The sequence below is a fragment of the Hyla sarda genome, chromosome 4, assembly GCF_029499605.1.
Source record: "Hyla sarda isolate aHylSar1 chromosome 4, aHylSar1.hap1, whole genome shotgun sequence".
Classification (NCBI taxonomy): domain Eukaryota; kingdom Metazoa; phylum Chordata; class Amphibia; order Anura; family Hylidae; genus Hyla; species Hyla sarda.
Window position 1 is genome coordinate 270,105,349 of NC_079192.1, and position 15,805 is coordinate 270,121,153.

Below are 15,805 nucleotides of genomic sequence, written 5' to 3' on the forward strand. Positions count from 1 at the left end.
AAGTGCACAGTCCCATTCACGTCATTGGTCTAAATGTAGCCAGATAGTTACAATATTTGGGCCTTGAAACCGAATGTATTCATGTATTTACTTGGACTTAAAAGCACAGTACACCATGTTTTTGAGTACCTGTACATATGAAAAAGTGCGGCAAATGACCCAAACAGTCAGTTGTTGACTACACCTGGGCCAGAGAACTTAATAGGGCTGTCCCAGCATGTGCATGGAGAGAAGTTAGAGGGGTACCCCACCCCTAGACAGCTTATCCCCTATCCAAGGATATGGGATAAGATGTCTGAAAGTGAGGGTCCCGCCGCAGGGGACCCCCACGATCTCTCCTGCAGCCCCTAGTCATCTGCAGCACAGAGCCAAAGTTTGCTCTGTGCCTAAAGACTTACGATACTGGGGCTGGCGGTTTGTGATGTCACGGCCCCGCCCCCTTAATGTAAGTCTATGGGAGGGGATAAGATGTCTAGGGGCGGAGTACCCCTTTAATCTCCCAGCACTCATCAATTTCAGCTGGAAAAGTTGTTTCTCAGAGGATGGAGGATACATACAGAGGATGCATCTTCTCCAGCTGTATAACTAGTGTTAAACAACATTTCTAGAAGAACTTGGTGAGTGCTGGGATCTTAAACTCTCTCCATGTACCCACCTGCATATGCACCACCACCTAAGGAGTGTTGACAACCTATCCATAGCTTAAGCACTTCCACATCGGCAACCCATTTTGACAGGATTTTAATGTTTACACATAGCATTAGTACAAACCATAATGTGAATTCTCCCAAAGTCGTTATTTTAGGAATAATACAGCCATTCCGTTGTATGCTCTAAAAATTTTTTTTTACAAGCTATTGTTACATATTTACAATGACATCTAAAACCAAAGTCATTCTATTCACTCCAAATAAAACTAGGCAATTTCTAATACCCACAGCATGTTTAGGATGGGTGCATTATTCCTTGCAATACAAGTTTCTTTCATAGAAAAATTTATTACATCAGAACTCATCAAGTATTAATAATGCTCCATAATTAACATACATTTACAAGTATAAATACACAATGTGTGTACAGTGTGCTAAAAATGCAATGTCCCCACTGCAAAGTGAATTAAAGAAAGCACCTATTCCTTTATACAATGAGCACGTCAGGTCATTAGCAGATATTTATTTTGCTTGTAACCCTAAAAAGGGTTTTAAAAATCTTTTCAGATTCATGATTTCTTAAGGCGTCCTGCACAGAGATATTTACGCATATTAAAGTTCATAGAAAACAGACAAAAGCATTGTTTTTTTAGGGCATAATTAGTAGAATTTTTCTTTTAGAGTCTTTTTTGTACAGGAATTTTTCTGGATTTCTTTTAAAGTCTTAAGGAATGCCATACCCAATGCATCCTGCATTTTGACAAAATAAGCCAGACCCTAACAAACTTTGTATGTAGTGAGGTTTATTAGACTTTAAAGCAACATCTTGCTGGGCAAAAAAAAAAAACAACAAAAAAAAAAAAAACAACATGAACCAAACCTCCACAAACCTACAAAAAACCTGGTCATGTAAATTAGAACATTTTACAGAAAACGTGCACGTACAACTATGACTAAAGGACATTACTGTGCTATGTTCAAGCACAGCGCAAAATGTGACAGAACATTTAACCCCTTAAGGACCAAGCCCATTTTGACATTAAGGGCCAATTTTAATTTAGCATTTTTGTTTTTTCCTCCTCGCATTCTAAAATTCATAACTCTTTTATATTTCCATCTACAGATATAAGGGCTTGTTTTTTGTGTGACCAATTTTACTTTGTAACAAAACCTAATTTTACCAAAAAAATGTATGGCGAGCCCAAAGAATTTTTTTGGGGGAAGAAGTTTAAATAAAAACTACAATTTTGCACATTTTGGAGGGTTTCGTTTTCACACTATACACTTTACCGTAAAAATTCGATGTTTTTTATTCTGTGGCTCAATACAGTTAAAATTATACCCATGGCTAGCTACTTTTCTATTTTTGTACTGCTTAAAAAAAATCTCAAACTTTTTGTACAAAATCAGTAATATAAAATTGCCCTATTTTGACCACCTATAACCTTTTCATTTTCCGTATATGGGGCGGTATGAGGGCTCCTTTTTTGCGCTGTAATCTGTACTTTTTATTGATACCACATTTGCAAATATAAAACTTTTAGATCACTTTTTATGATTTTTTTTGGAATAAAATGTGACAAAAAAAAAAAAAGCAGCATTTTTGGACTTTATTTTTTACATTTACGCTGTTCACCGAACTATCAAAATATAATGTTAATGATCCCATACAGACATTTACGCATGTGGCCATACCAAATAGGTTTATAGAAAAAATAATTATTTACGCTTTTTGGGGGTAAAATGGGAAAAAAAGGAAGATTTTCACTTTTATTGGAGGAGGGGATTTTCCATTTTTTTTTTAAACACCTTTTATGTCCCCATAGGGGACTATCAATAGCAATCAGCTGATTGCTAATACTGTTTAGTGCTATGCATAGGACATAGCACTGTTCAGTATTATCGGCTATCTTCTGCTCTGGTCTGCTCGATCTCCGACCAGAGCAGAAAGATCCGAGGAGACGGCCGGAGGCTGGTGAGGGGACCTCCAACTGCCATTACAGATGATCGGATCCCCGCGGCAGCACTGGGGGCGATCCGATCATCTATTTTAACATGCACATTGCCGCAGATGCAGTGATCTGTATTGATCACGGCATCTGAAGGGTTAATGGCGGACATCCACGTGATCGCTGATGTCGGCCACCTGCAGTGTATGACGAGAACACCACTCCAATGCTCGCGGTCATACACAGGACGTAAATGTATGTCCTGGTGCGCCAAGTACCTCCGCACCAGGATGTACATTTACGTCCGTGGTCGTTAAGGGGTTAAACTGAGCCACTAGTTGCACAGATGGCATGGCAATAATGTTCTTTTCAGAAGCATAAACTAAATTTTGCTTTAGATTATTGCTGTTTGTAGCACCATGAAAAATTCTTATTGGAGTAATGGCAAAAAAGTAAATGCCAGTCTAAGGTACTTGGTTACTAGGTAAAAGACTCCGGCCACTGGAAAAGTCATGTCCTTAGCAGTCTGTCACACAAAAAACATAACAGTAGCGGTCTACAAAATTTCCAAAGATTCCCAGATGTATCAATCTGCCTGAAACCCAAACTGTCTGGGTTTTCCCACAGCAACCAATCACAGCTAAGCTTTCATTTCACCAGAACTTGTTATGATATAAAACCTGAGCTGTAATTGGGTGCTGGATGAAAATTCAGATGGTTTGAGTTTCAGGCAGATTAATAAATCTGGACCATTGTTTTAGACCAATAGATCCTCTTTAATTATATTTGTTTCTAGGTCGAGTGAGTATTCTCTGCACAGATTGTGTATCCTTACAAACATTAAGCTGGGAAAAACACAAAGTAGCAGGCAGCTGCAGCCTGGTCTTCAAAGAGTCAAACATTTTTAATTGATTCAGATTACTATAAAAATTATTGCAAATAATAAAATTCAGCCTACAGAAACTAGAAAGTAAAATTAACAGAAATGTAATGCATTGGTTTACGTTCACCTAGTCCTCATATGATAAATATGACAGCAATGGGGAAAAGGGACTTTTACTGCACTTAGAGACAGCGCTTTCAAACATTATAGGCTTGGGTGGTGCAATTATCAACAATGTCCACAATCTGGGAATATGTTTGTAGTTTACAAGTTGCATATCCAGTTACTCTTTCTAAAAGTAAAATTACATATGTGTAAATATATTTGTGTTTAACAAAATAAATTTACAATGTCACAAAAAAAAAAAATTATATATAAATTCTCCTATGATACACATAAGAAGAATATTGAAAGATTAAAAATTATACATCCTTTGCACCTAAACAATCCTTTCTTTAGTTGCCTAATGACACCCGTATTAACAAGGCTAGAGAGCGCAATCTAGTACGTGGTTACACGGCAAACAGCAAAGTACACCGTCTTTATATGAGCAACATATATGACAGTTTACAAAATATGAATGTATTAATTAAAAAATTTGTTTTGTAAAGTTGTAAGTTCAAAGGAATATTGTACAATAAGACTGCATTAAAATGACAATGAATTACAACAATTTAATGGTTACGCTTAGGACATTTAGTGTAGGTGATATTACAGAGTAACACTACAGTTATAGTATACACTAGCATAGTAACACTATAGGTAAAATTGGAAAGTCATAACATTAAACAAAAAAAATAAATTATATATATATTCATCTACCCAGCAACATATTATGGCTGCAGAAAAAAAACAATACATCTTTTTATTCCAAAAGGAACAGAAATGCTGATGTAAAAACTTTCAAATACAAAGGGCCATTTTATTTGGGTTTTTTTTGTTAATAAAGTGGGGTTTTATAGCTTACAGAAAATTGTGTTGGATAGCTATGCATTCTATGAATGAGAACGAAACAAAAGCTACTCGTTGACACATTAGTTCTTAAAGTGTACCTGTCAACAAAAACTTTTTATATAATGTAGATAATACCATTATATGTATATTTGTAATATACATTGGTTAAAAAATGGTGTATATTTTTGTCCCTACAGCTATTGTCTGTGTATTACAAATATACATATAATGTTATTATCTACATTATATCAAAAGTTTTTGTAGGTGACAGGTACACTTAAAAGAGAACCTGCCAAGTCCCTGGCACCCCACACCAGTCACAGGACTGGTAACAGGTGAGGAGGACAGTTTTTTTGACACCATTCCCTTATGCTCCTTGCAGTGCTGCAATGAGCTAAAAAGACGTGCGGAGCAGTGCTACGCTGTCTGCAAGTGATTGATAACCAGTCATGGGGGAAGTAAAAGTGATGGCCTGGGATCAGAAACCTGACATTTAGGTTGTCAAGGGCACGGCGAAGGTGACTGAAGCCACTGCGTCTATACCCCCTGCACAAGTGCTTTTCATTTTATATTTCTGCAGCATCACAAAGAGTATAGGAAAATGCCATCAGAATGCTGTACTTCTCTCCTGTCAGGTCCTGGGACTGGTGTGTGGGCACCAGGGACCCGCTAGGTTCTTTTTAACTTTGTTTCACAAATGAAGTTACTGAATCATTATTTTTAGAGGTGAAATATGGTTTATTATTAATGAATTATCAGATGAAAGTACAAATGTCTGAATATACAAAAAACAGTAAAACATACAGAATATTAGAATTCTTATTAGAATTAAGTACACAGTAAAATTATTACTATTCTTTAGGTAAAGCAGTAACACACTAACCTAAATATTAACACAATATTTGGTCTTGATGGAGAGATTTTGCTCATAACAATCAAATCACAGCTCGGCTTTACTATCGTAACAAGCTCTAGTAAAGTTAAAGTTGAGCTGTGATCGGTTGCTGTGGGCAAAATATCTCCCCTTATTCTCTCAAATTTTTGATAAATCAGGACCAATGTGTATATGAGAGCACATTTCCAGTTGACTTTACTTGACCTATGAGCTTGGAGCTTCCTTTGCCTATCATCTACTAATAGACTGACAACTCCCCTTGATCAGCAAAAAAAAAAAAAGAAATATACAATTCTTGTGTATGCTAAGGCTTGGTTCACATCACAATTTTACCATCCGATTGACAGTAAAATCGGACAAAATCTGATTCCCTGAAATCTTACAAAACCATATTCTAAATATTTGGTATCCGATTTAAAAACATATCCAAAAATGGTATAGCAGAAAATTTAATCCAATTTTGAACAAAAAAATCTTGAAGAATCTTGAAGTTTCTAGCACATTCCAGGAGTAATCTAAAGCTACTGCACGTGTATAAAAAAATTAAATGTGATAAATTTAATGAAATTGCACACGCAAGTCATTACGATTTACATTGCTCATAATAATATAAAAATCGGACACTATATCAAATCTGGGTGATAAATTGTGGTCAACCACGATTTTACCCCCAACCTAAAATTGCGCAAAATTGGATGCGGATCAAAACTGATGCACGTGATGGATATTATTACTCAATGGAAGTCAATGGAAACAACTCTGCATAGAGTTTTGTACGATTTGAGGTTAAAAAAAATTGTGAGAAAAAGTAGGATGGTAAAATTGTGATGTGAATGCACCCTCACAATAAACTAAATGTGAAGCATACAGCTATTAGGATACAACATCACAGTGATCAGTTGTGGTCTGACTTCGGACCACCCACCAAGAACTGGAATGAAGGGGATGCAGGACTGCTTTGGCACTGCAGCTACCTCAGTTTTCTTTATGCACAGCTGTACTCATGGCCACTGGCTAAGAAAGGTTTACAGCAGTCCCCTATTCACATAAGTAATTCGAATGTTGGCGATAGGTGTCTTTAAGAAGTACGCCAGCGAACTTAACTTATCCCCTTTCTACAGGAGGTGACCCAGCAATCTCCTGTAGATCATCATTTCAGTTACATGGAATACTCGTTTATGGATATTCTACTTAAAATGTATTTAGAATACTATCTTTTATTATACCAGCGTCATGTGCTTAATTTGACCCTATAAAACGTAAGCATGCAGGCTTCCCGAGGAATTTCGCTTTCCTTTTTACTTCCGTACACATCACCCATAGAGTGGACCATTTTATATCACAAGTCTGACTGCCATTTATCAGAGATGCTGAGTTTTTACAAGAACCAGACCAGCTTTTCTTATTAAACAGGATCAAAGCAGTTTTTCCCGTGTATTTGGGTATGCTGTGTGGCAAATGTTTTGTGCAACTAGTCCTATTTAATTCTACATATATCATGTTTCTGACAATTTGAAGAAAATATTGTGTAAAACTTAAAATAGAAAAAAGAATTACTTAATAAATTAGCTTTATGTATTTCAAAAGTTTTTATTGACACTTGATCAATTACACAACACATCAGGGTTACTTTTAAAAGGAGAGTAAAACATAAAACCTGTACTGAAATTAAGTTTGCTCTGTATTACAGCAGGACTGTCCATATAATATGCTACTTTTACGCAGGATACCATGTTAGGTTGATAGCTCTGCATTGACAGATAAAAAGAAAAATTAAAGGGAACCAATCAACATATTTTAGATACAACGCTTGGCAATGCGTTATATATATGCTAAAATCTTTATCCGCACCATACCTGGAGGACGTGTGCGCCCCCAGGGATGGTGAAGATATTAAGTTATAAAGTCCCCCCCCTGGCCAAGTAGTCCTCTGTGCGGGGACTTACACTTACCAGCTCCCGTTGCTGCTTGTCGCTCCACCCCTGGCCCCGCCCCAACAGTTTGAGTCATCGTTCTTTACAACTTTCACCATCCCTGGGGGAACAAACATCTCCCGGGACGGTGAGGATAACGATTTTAGCATATATAATGCATTACCAAGAGTTATATATGCTAAAATATGCTGATTGTTTCCCTTTAATTACAGGAGCTGGATCTATTCTGTATGACCCAGTACTTCACTGTCTAGCATGCTGGTGATGAAAAGTTCAATAATCATTTTGTTAAATCAGGCAAAATACAGTTTTCTAATTTTCCAACCCACAACTATAGGCTGAAGTCTGCTGTCAACATGGATTTAAAACATCCCCATGTGGCAAATCTTAAATTTTAGCTTTCCTGTAGAGAGCTTCACCATGCTGAGCTTTACATTACTCACCAATCAAGAAAAGCACCATTGTCTAAGTCTTAAGCTGGATTCACACCTGCAGTTTTTATGTGCACTGTAACAACCAAACAGAGGAGTGAATACAAAAAAAAGATAGTGTCTTTCCCTTCTTTTTAAATACACTACTGGCTTTGGCTAGAAAAAAAAAAAAACTGCAAGCTTTAATATTTTCAGACAGGGTTTACACAAGTAGGTATTCGGTGCTAAAATTTGCATCAACGCCAACCTGTTAGCAGGTTTTAGGTCTATAAACTAAGGCCATAGCTGAGTAGAGCTTCTGACCCTTCTCTGTGCATACCTTTGTTTTGATAACTGACCCATCCAGCAACAAGATATCATGCTTTGAATAAATATGCAAATAATCCTTAAAGGAGTACTCTGATCTAAAAAAAAATATGGCACCATAGCGAAGTGTACTTGATTACCTTTCATTAGAGGTCCTGCTCGCCAAAATCGGTCCAGCCATTCTCCTGCAATCATCCCCGGTATTTTAGCATACTTTCGGGTACTGTAAGCATGGCCGTGACGTCATTAATAATGTTTTCCCAGCATGCTTACTCCTCTTCTTCCGCTCCCAACCCCTCCCTCACTCCGGTTGCCAACCCCACAAATTATGCATGCGCGCTTCAATCTCCTTTTACTCCGATTGCTAGCGTAACTAGCTATGTGAATATAACAGAGTTACTGCGGCGTAACTCTGAGTTATATTATTGGACGGGAGAGATCACATGTCCGGTACGGTCAGGCTGCCGAGTGCGCAGGTGCGCCTCATGCATGCTGATAGGAAGATAGAGGGAGAGGAGTTTACTCAGCAGAGCGAATAGCTGCTGAGTAAACCAGGGGGTTTATGAATATTCAGAGGTGGGAGTGAACGAGCGGCACTAGTGGGGGCTGGCATAACTCGGGGAGGAACAACACCATGATGACGATTCGTTCAAAAGATTGCCGCGGGCGGCCGGAGAGCGTGTAACGAGTGTCATAATTGGCAGAGACAGGCTGCACTTCCGGAATCGCTATAAAACATGGATGGGTGCATGTAACGCTACTGTGGTAATTTACTAAGTTATATATCTCGGGTAAAGCTTGCTAATGGTGGGTAAGTTTTGATTCAGAGTACTCCTTTAAGAGCCTAGTGGGTGCATTCCTCTAGATCACTAAAGCCCAGCAAAAGTCATCCCATCTACTTGTTAGCAATAGTTCTTGGAGGAGGTTACAAGTAGCATAAAGAGGCAAACAAGTGGATGGGATGAACTTTCCTGGGCTTTTGTAGCACTGGGTTTTTAAGGATTATTCGCATATTCATTCAAAGTGTGATCTCTCAGTGCTGGAAGAGTCAATTATCAAGACAAAGGAAAGCATGGATTCAGGGTCAGGAGCTCTGCAAAGCCAATAAAAACATGGAACATTGACAACCTGCTATCAATTTGCATGTGGTATTACAACTATGCTCCATTCACTTCAATGGAACTGAGCGGCAAGAGTGGTGCTGTCTTTGGAAGAAAGCAGCTATGTCTTTCTATTCCTGGAAAACCCCTTTAAAAGGGAACCTATCATGTTGAAAAAGTAGCAGAGTAGAGCTGAGTAGATCGATTTGTTTGTATAAAAAGTTCCAGTATAGCTGGTCATTTATTTATGTAAAGCTCTTGTTCTTTCTGGGCTAACTAATAATGTGGTCGGTCCTACTCCGTGACTGACAACTGTGTATACGTGTGTGTGTGTATAGGGCATTCTATCACTGAGGAGGACCAACTACTACTATAAATTAGTTAACCTGGAACTTTTCCCTTACAAATCTATGTATAAATCTTCTCCTCTCCTCTTGCTTTTTAACATGATTTGGACCGCGTATTCATGTATCAGGCTTACTTTAACTAAACAACAATCACTCAAGAAGAGTGTACTCACAATCTGTACTCTTCGACAGTCCCATAAGGAGTGTATGGATCAGCACTGCTCAATTAAGATGGGGCACAAGGGACTCCTGTTCTTGCGAAAAGTGGAAGGGACCCAGTGGTTGCACCCTGCCCATATACTTTTACCCATCTTGTGATTACCCCTTTAATGTACTGCTGTAAATTTTATATATAAAAAGTTAAGGTTCAGTAAAGGATTATCCCTAGATAATGTTTACACCATGTTCTTTCAAGAGGTTCTTACCTCACAATTATTTCAATAAATAGGATTAATCCTATGATAGCAAAGCGTACCCAGTAGTGTTTCTCAGTTAAGCTAGCAGAGGAATTTCCGCAATTCTACACAAAACTTGATGAACTGAATTTGCAGAATTCCGCCGGAATTCTGTGTTATCCACACACAGAATACTGCTGAAGTTTGAGCCCCATTGAGTTTAATGGGATTCAGCCTTGAATTCCTCAAAATTATAAGACTGGACTTATATTTTTGCAAAATGTGGAATTTCCAACACGGAAATTCCTCTGTCTGAATGGCATGCAGAAAATTTAGTTGGAATTTCCGGCAGAATTTTCAGTATTCCGCCATGTGAACATGGCCTTAAAAGGATTTGCCCACAAATGAAATATATGTCTGCCTTACCATATCCAGCCTGTCTGTGGCTGACTGCTATTTTTTGGCATCCAACCATATCAGTCGTTGTGTTACACAATTAGTATAACTCCTAGAAGCTACGCTGTTTAGGTTACTCCAGGAGTTATGTAAACAACGTAGCTCGTAAAGCAGTGCCGTGTGCACAACTCCCGTTAATGTTAAAGGGAGTTCTGCAAATTGTGTAACACAACATACTCATTTCTTTTCAAGCCCACCATTTACAAGTCGAAAACCAGCTGAAAAGTCATATTTTTTATTTGTGGGCAAACACCTTTAGGAGGGTTAAACTTAAACTACACTTAAACTATACAACAACTCTTAGATTAGCGGGTGTCCAACTTTCGGCATGCATGCCACAATGATATTGTTGAGTAGGTTGCAGAGCTTTAGCAAGCGTCATATCCCCCTCTTTACATCGCTTTGCACTGCACAATGCCATCACATTCATAAAAGGCAATGATAGGCCAATGGGGGTGGGGATTTATGAAAAGGTCAAAAGAAAGAAAACAAAACTTTGTAGCACTGCAACCCAAGCTTGCAAGATGTTATATTTATGACCGAAAGAGTGCTATCATATCAACAACTGGAGTGTATATATGCTATCAAAGCAATTTTAGTCACAGACACAAGATTTTGCAATTATTAGTGATATCTTATGGAGAGGTTGCTGTAAGGTATGGGGAGGCACTGGGCATGTGGGGGAAAAAAAATCTCCTTGCTGTCTGTTATATTTAGGTAACAATTATCGTGACAGGTCCTCCAAGTATAAATAACATTTAGGTGGAGGACCCCTTTAAAGACAAAATCAGTTTAGTAAACAAAATAATTGGAATGACTCACCTGTTCTTAGTATGACATTTGTTAATAGATCATTTTCATGACATCTGTAAAGATCATTGCACACAGTACAAACATCCCCATATTGAATATAAATGACAAATTAAGTTTATTTCTTACCCTGCAAAAAGTTATTTACTCACAGGAATTTTCAAGACGTCCCTTAAGCATTTCTTTTCACATTGTAGATATAAACTCAAAAAAAATGATTACAAAACAATTTATTTTTACCATAAATGTAGCTTAAAATGTACTCTGAACCAACAGGTACTTACCAAGAGATAAAAAAATTTTAAACATACAAACTGACTCATTCTGCAGAGCATATCTCCCTCCATGATTCAGCCTATGATACACCCACCTGCTTAGCGATGACGATACTCTCTCTCCCTGTCTCTCTCTCTGTCACGGTCACGTTCCCGATCGCGATGCCTTTCACGCTCACGGCTTCTTTCTCTGTAATAGTCATCATGACGATCTCTGCTGCGGGATTTGTGACGTCTGCTTTTCTCTCGTGACCTACTGTGGTCCCTTTCTCTTGACCGCTCACGTCTTCTAAAAGGAAATCACTGAATTATTTTTTCTTAAAACAATCTTTCCCAAAACTAAAGTAGTCTTCCCAAAACACAAATTAAAAAATATATCACAGGCAGGTCTCCACTACAAGGAATAATGTTAATTACTGTAATGTCTCAGATGATCTTCACATTAAGGAGACTTAGGGCTGTTATGACATTAACTGCTCTCTTCCTAATGGCTTAGATCAAAAGTCTTACTAGATGAAGTTATTATGCAGCCTTTTGTAGTCCGCCATGTTTAAGCAAATAGGCGCTAGAAAGTAAGAAAACCATCCCTTACTATCCAATACAATATATATGAAACATACATTATTAATGTACTTGTTGCTTTCCTACAGTATTAAGTTAATACCAATGAAGACAGAACACATTACCTAGACCCTGAACCATAAGATTTTGATTCAATCCCATGAAGACAATCCTGTAGAGAACTGATCAGCACTTTGCAACGATCATCAGCAGATACTTTGGATTGCTTAATTAAAGAAATAGCCGTTACCAAAGTTTCTATGGCACTTCCGTAATCACCTGTGTAAACAAAAAAACAAATTAAATGCCATAGAAAAGCAACAAGAAAACAAATTGCCTGTTCTTACTACAGTGGTCCCTCAAGTTACAATATTAATTGGTTCCCGGGACGACCATTGTATGTTGAAACCATTGTATGTTGAGACCTAACTCAATGGAAACCTGGTAAGGCACCAAAATGTCATCCAAAACTAGGAAAAAGTGAGGATTAAAGAAAAATAACTAATACAGATAAAGCAAGTCCTTACATATAAAAGTAGGGAATATCTGCTCGCAGCTGTAATCACTGTCTATGTCAGTGTTTTCTAAGCAGGGAGCCCCCATCTGTTGCAAAACTACAACTTCCAGCATGCCCGGACAGCCAAAGTTTTGCAACAGCTGGGGGCACCCTGCTTGGGAAACACTGGTCTATGTTGAGGACAGGAGCTTCTTCTGGGGTCCTGTGCAGTACACACAGTGTCCTAAAAAAGTAATTACTGACATCAGCAAGGTGTGTTCAGGGCAGAAAGATCCAGCAGGTCAGAGGGAGAAAGATCCAGCAGAAACAAGGATCAAGCAGAACAAGGGGGGGGGGTGGGGGGGCGGGACTGCTTAGAACTGCTCCTTGGGTGTCCACCCAGTTAACCATGAAATGTAGGCATCACTGCAGCAATGCCTAGAGAAATGTACATTAGAGATATGATATAGAGGACATTTACACAACAGTATTAATCTGCCCTGAAAGGGGGCAATTTGGCTAACTAACTGCACAGCAAGGGAAGTGCTCTAAATGCAGAAAAGAATCTGTAAAACACAACCATGCGGCCTTCGAAAGCAGAACACGTGAGCCCATAATACAATCACATCTCCTATAGAAGGGGGAGATGAAACTCTCTACATAGCAGTGGCAAGTGCTCAAAACAGCAGAAGAAAGTATCCAATCACCAGAAGTAGAAAGAAAACGTATGTAAGAGGGGTATATGACCTAATACAGAGCTATGACAAATGCCTGAAATAGCAGGACTTCCAGCATAATCACATACTCTGCCCACTGAAGAGGGATGACTACCGCAAAGAGGGTATACTGTATCGTACAAGTACTTGGGAAATACGACTGACTTTGAAGAAAGGACATGGACGCCATACTGCAAAGAGAATATCCTATAGAGCAAAATCACTCCGCCTAAGAAAGAAGGTACTGTAAGAGAGCAAGTAGCATGATAAGAACTCAATTTGGCAGAAGAGGATCCTGCATAGCACAAGTACTAATACAAACTACATAATATCACAGGTGCTTCATACAGGAGAAGAGAGTATCCTGCATTACACAATGACTCAACCTATAAAACAGGATAATGTAACTGACAACATAGCAAGAAAGGTGCATTGATAGAAGGAGTATTCAGCCTAGCACAAGTACTCCACTAATGGAAAGGAGGTAATTGTAGTCTTATAATTAGGAAATGTCTAACAAGAGAGTAAACGGACGTAACATTTAAAGTGGTACTCCGGCTCTAAGACATCTTATTCCCTATCCAAAGGATAGGGGGATAAGATGTCTGATCGTGGCGGTCCCGCCACTGGGGACCCCTGCAATCTCTCATTCCGCCATCACGCCCCCTCCCATAGACTTGCATTGAGGGTGTGGGGCGTGACATCACACGGGGCAGAGTCGTGACGTCATGATACTTCAGCCCCATGGTCGTAACGCTTTTAACTCAGAGCCTCGAGCGCTGCGGAGAGCTCACAAAGGCGGTTGCCGAAAGAGAATGCGGGGGTCCCCAATGGCGGGACCCCCGCGATCAGACATCTTATCCACTATCCTTTGGATAGGGTATAAGATGTCTTAGGGCCGGAGTACCCATTTAACTTGAAAATGTAGCATAACTGCCTACTACAGATATTAAACTAAAAGAGATTAGCTCAGTGGCTGCAAAAGAAGTATAGCCTGTACAGAAAGAATTACTAACATTTTTCTTGGGAATTCCACCGGTTTAGTATTACAGGATCTTTCAAGAAGGGTTATACAGGTTGTAAATAGAGTTATACTGGGCAGGCACATATGCTCTTGCTTTTTTAATCAACACAAAGTTATTCTTCGGTTGCTGATAGTTGGCGCAAAGGGGGAGTGAAAGTGGAAACCCAGTCAATTTAACCAAAATCTGTGTGCTTCTCTCAAAACAGAACTCATAATTTTAATTATTATGTAAGGATCCCTATTCGGTGTTAGTTTCCAAAAAGAACATGCGGAAAGTAATATTCTAACATATAACTACATACTCAAAAGCCTGGGTATATATTTTATTACATTTATTTAAATTTATTGTACCAGCACTGGCATCAGAAACTGCTCTTGAAATCGCGCTGCTTGAAATTGCTCTGTTTCGGTTCATTATTTCTTCAAATTCTGCTTCACTTAAAGGAGTTCTGACAGAATCCATGTCTCTGTAAGAAACAAAGAATGAATGCAGGCACACAAAAAATAAACCTATATGTTATATATTTATTAACTTACCTTCCTGGTGGACCATAATCTACTCTGTCATATGGAGGAGGTCGCCCATAAGGATCTGATGATGGTGGTCCTCTACTATCTGATGCAGGCATACCAGGATTTCCTGGTGGTGGGAAGAAGTTTGGATTCACGTGTGGAGCTGGAGGAGGCCCACCTGGAGGTGGGCCTGGCAAGTGGGGTGGTGGTCCCAGTGCCATTGGAGGACCTGGCGGCCGTGGAGGAAATGGACCAGGTGGAGGTGGTGGACCTTGCTGAGGTGGTGGAGGACCAGGTGGAGGACCATAGACAGGAGGTGGTGGACCTGGAGGGAGAGGGACTAGAGGAGGTTGACCAAATGGTTGTCCTGGAAATAGTACTGGGGGAGGAGGCCGTTCACCCCTGTTCGGAGGTCCAGTCAATGGGGGAGGAAGTGGTTGCCCAGGTGGAGGGGGGCCAGGTGGCCCTGGAGGACCAGGTGGACACATAGGTGGCCTCGGAGGAGTCATTCCTAAAATTAAAGCACATTTTACATAAGAAAATTTAAAGAGTTTTAAATTTAAATAAAAATATAAAGATTTTTAGTCTAAATGGAAAATCAATTTACATCTTAAATAGATGCAATATATTCGGTAATAGACTTATTCACTAATTGTACTTCTAATGAAACATGGCAATTTACTTCCAGGTAATTAGAAGCATGATTGTCAAAAGGATCTTATTTGCAATAAGGCAAACTATTTAAGAAAATTTTTCTCAGCCAACTGTCAAGGAGGTGGACGTCGAAATGCATGCCCACACCTCTCGACTAACATACAGGGCTATTTAACCCCCCCCCCCCCTTTATTTAACCCCTTAAAGACTAAGCGTTTTTCCATTTTGGTTTTTTTCCTCCTTACCTTTTAAAAATCATAACCCTTTCAATTGTGTACCTAAAAATCCATATGATTGCTTATTTTTTACGCCACCAATACTACTTTGCAATGACATCAGTTATTTTACCCAAAAATCTACGGCAAAACAAGAAAAATCATTGTGCGACAAAATTGAAGAAAAAAACGCAATTTTGTAACTTTTGGGGGCTTCTGTTTCTACGCAGTACATTTTTCG

The 15,805-nt window shown here is 39.0% G+C and overlaps 1 protein-coding gene across 5 annotated transcripts in view; it reads right to left on the reverse strand.

Moving 5' to 3' along the window:
- Positions 1–15,805, reverse strand: part of CPSF6 (cleavage and polyadenylation specific factor 6) — a 48,667-nt gene that overhangs the window by 4,791 nt on the left and 28,071 nt on the right. For 3 of the 5 annotated variants that reach the window (XM_056574181.1, XM_056574179.1, XM_056574183.1), the window contains exons 6-9: positions 14,720–15,206; positions 14,534–14,649; positions 12,072–12,225; positions 11,481–11,674 (exon numbers count right to left, since the gene is read on the reverse strand). In XM_056574181.1, the coding sequence (XP_056430156.1) occupies positions 11,485–11,674; positions 12,072–12,225; positions 14,534–14,649; positions 14,720–15,206 (947 nt within the window). In that variant the 3' untranslated portion in view covers positions 11,481–11,484. The remainder of the gene's footprint in view (positions 1–11,480; positions 11,675–12,071; positions 12,226–14,533; positions 14,650–14,719; positions 15,207–15,805) is intronic. The other 2 variants (XM_056574182.1, XM_056574180.1) reach the window with 1 other exon arrangement.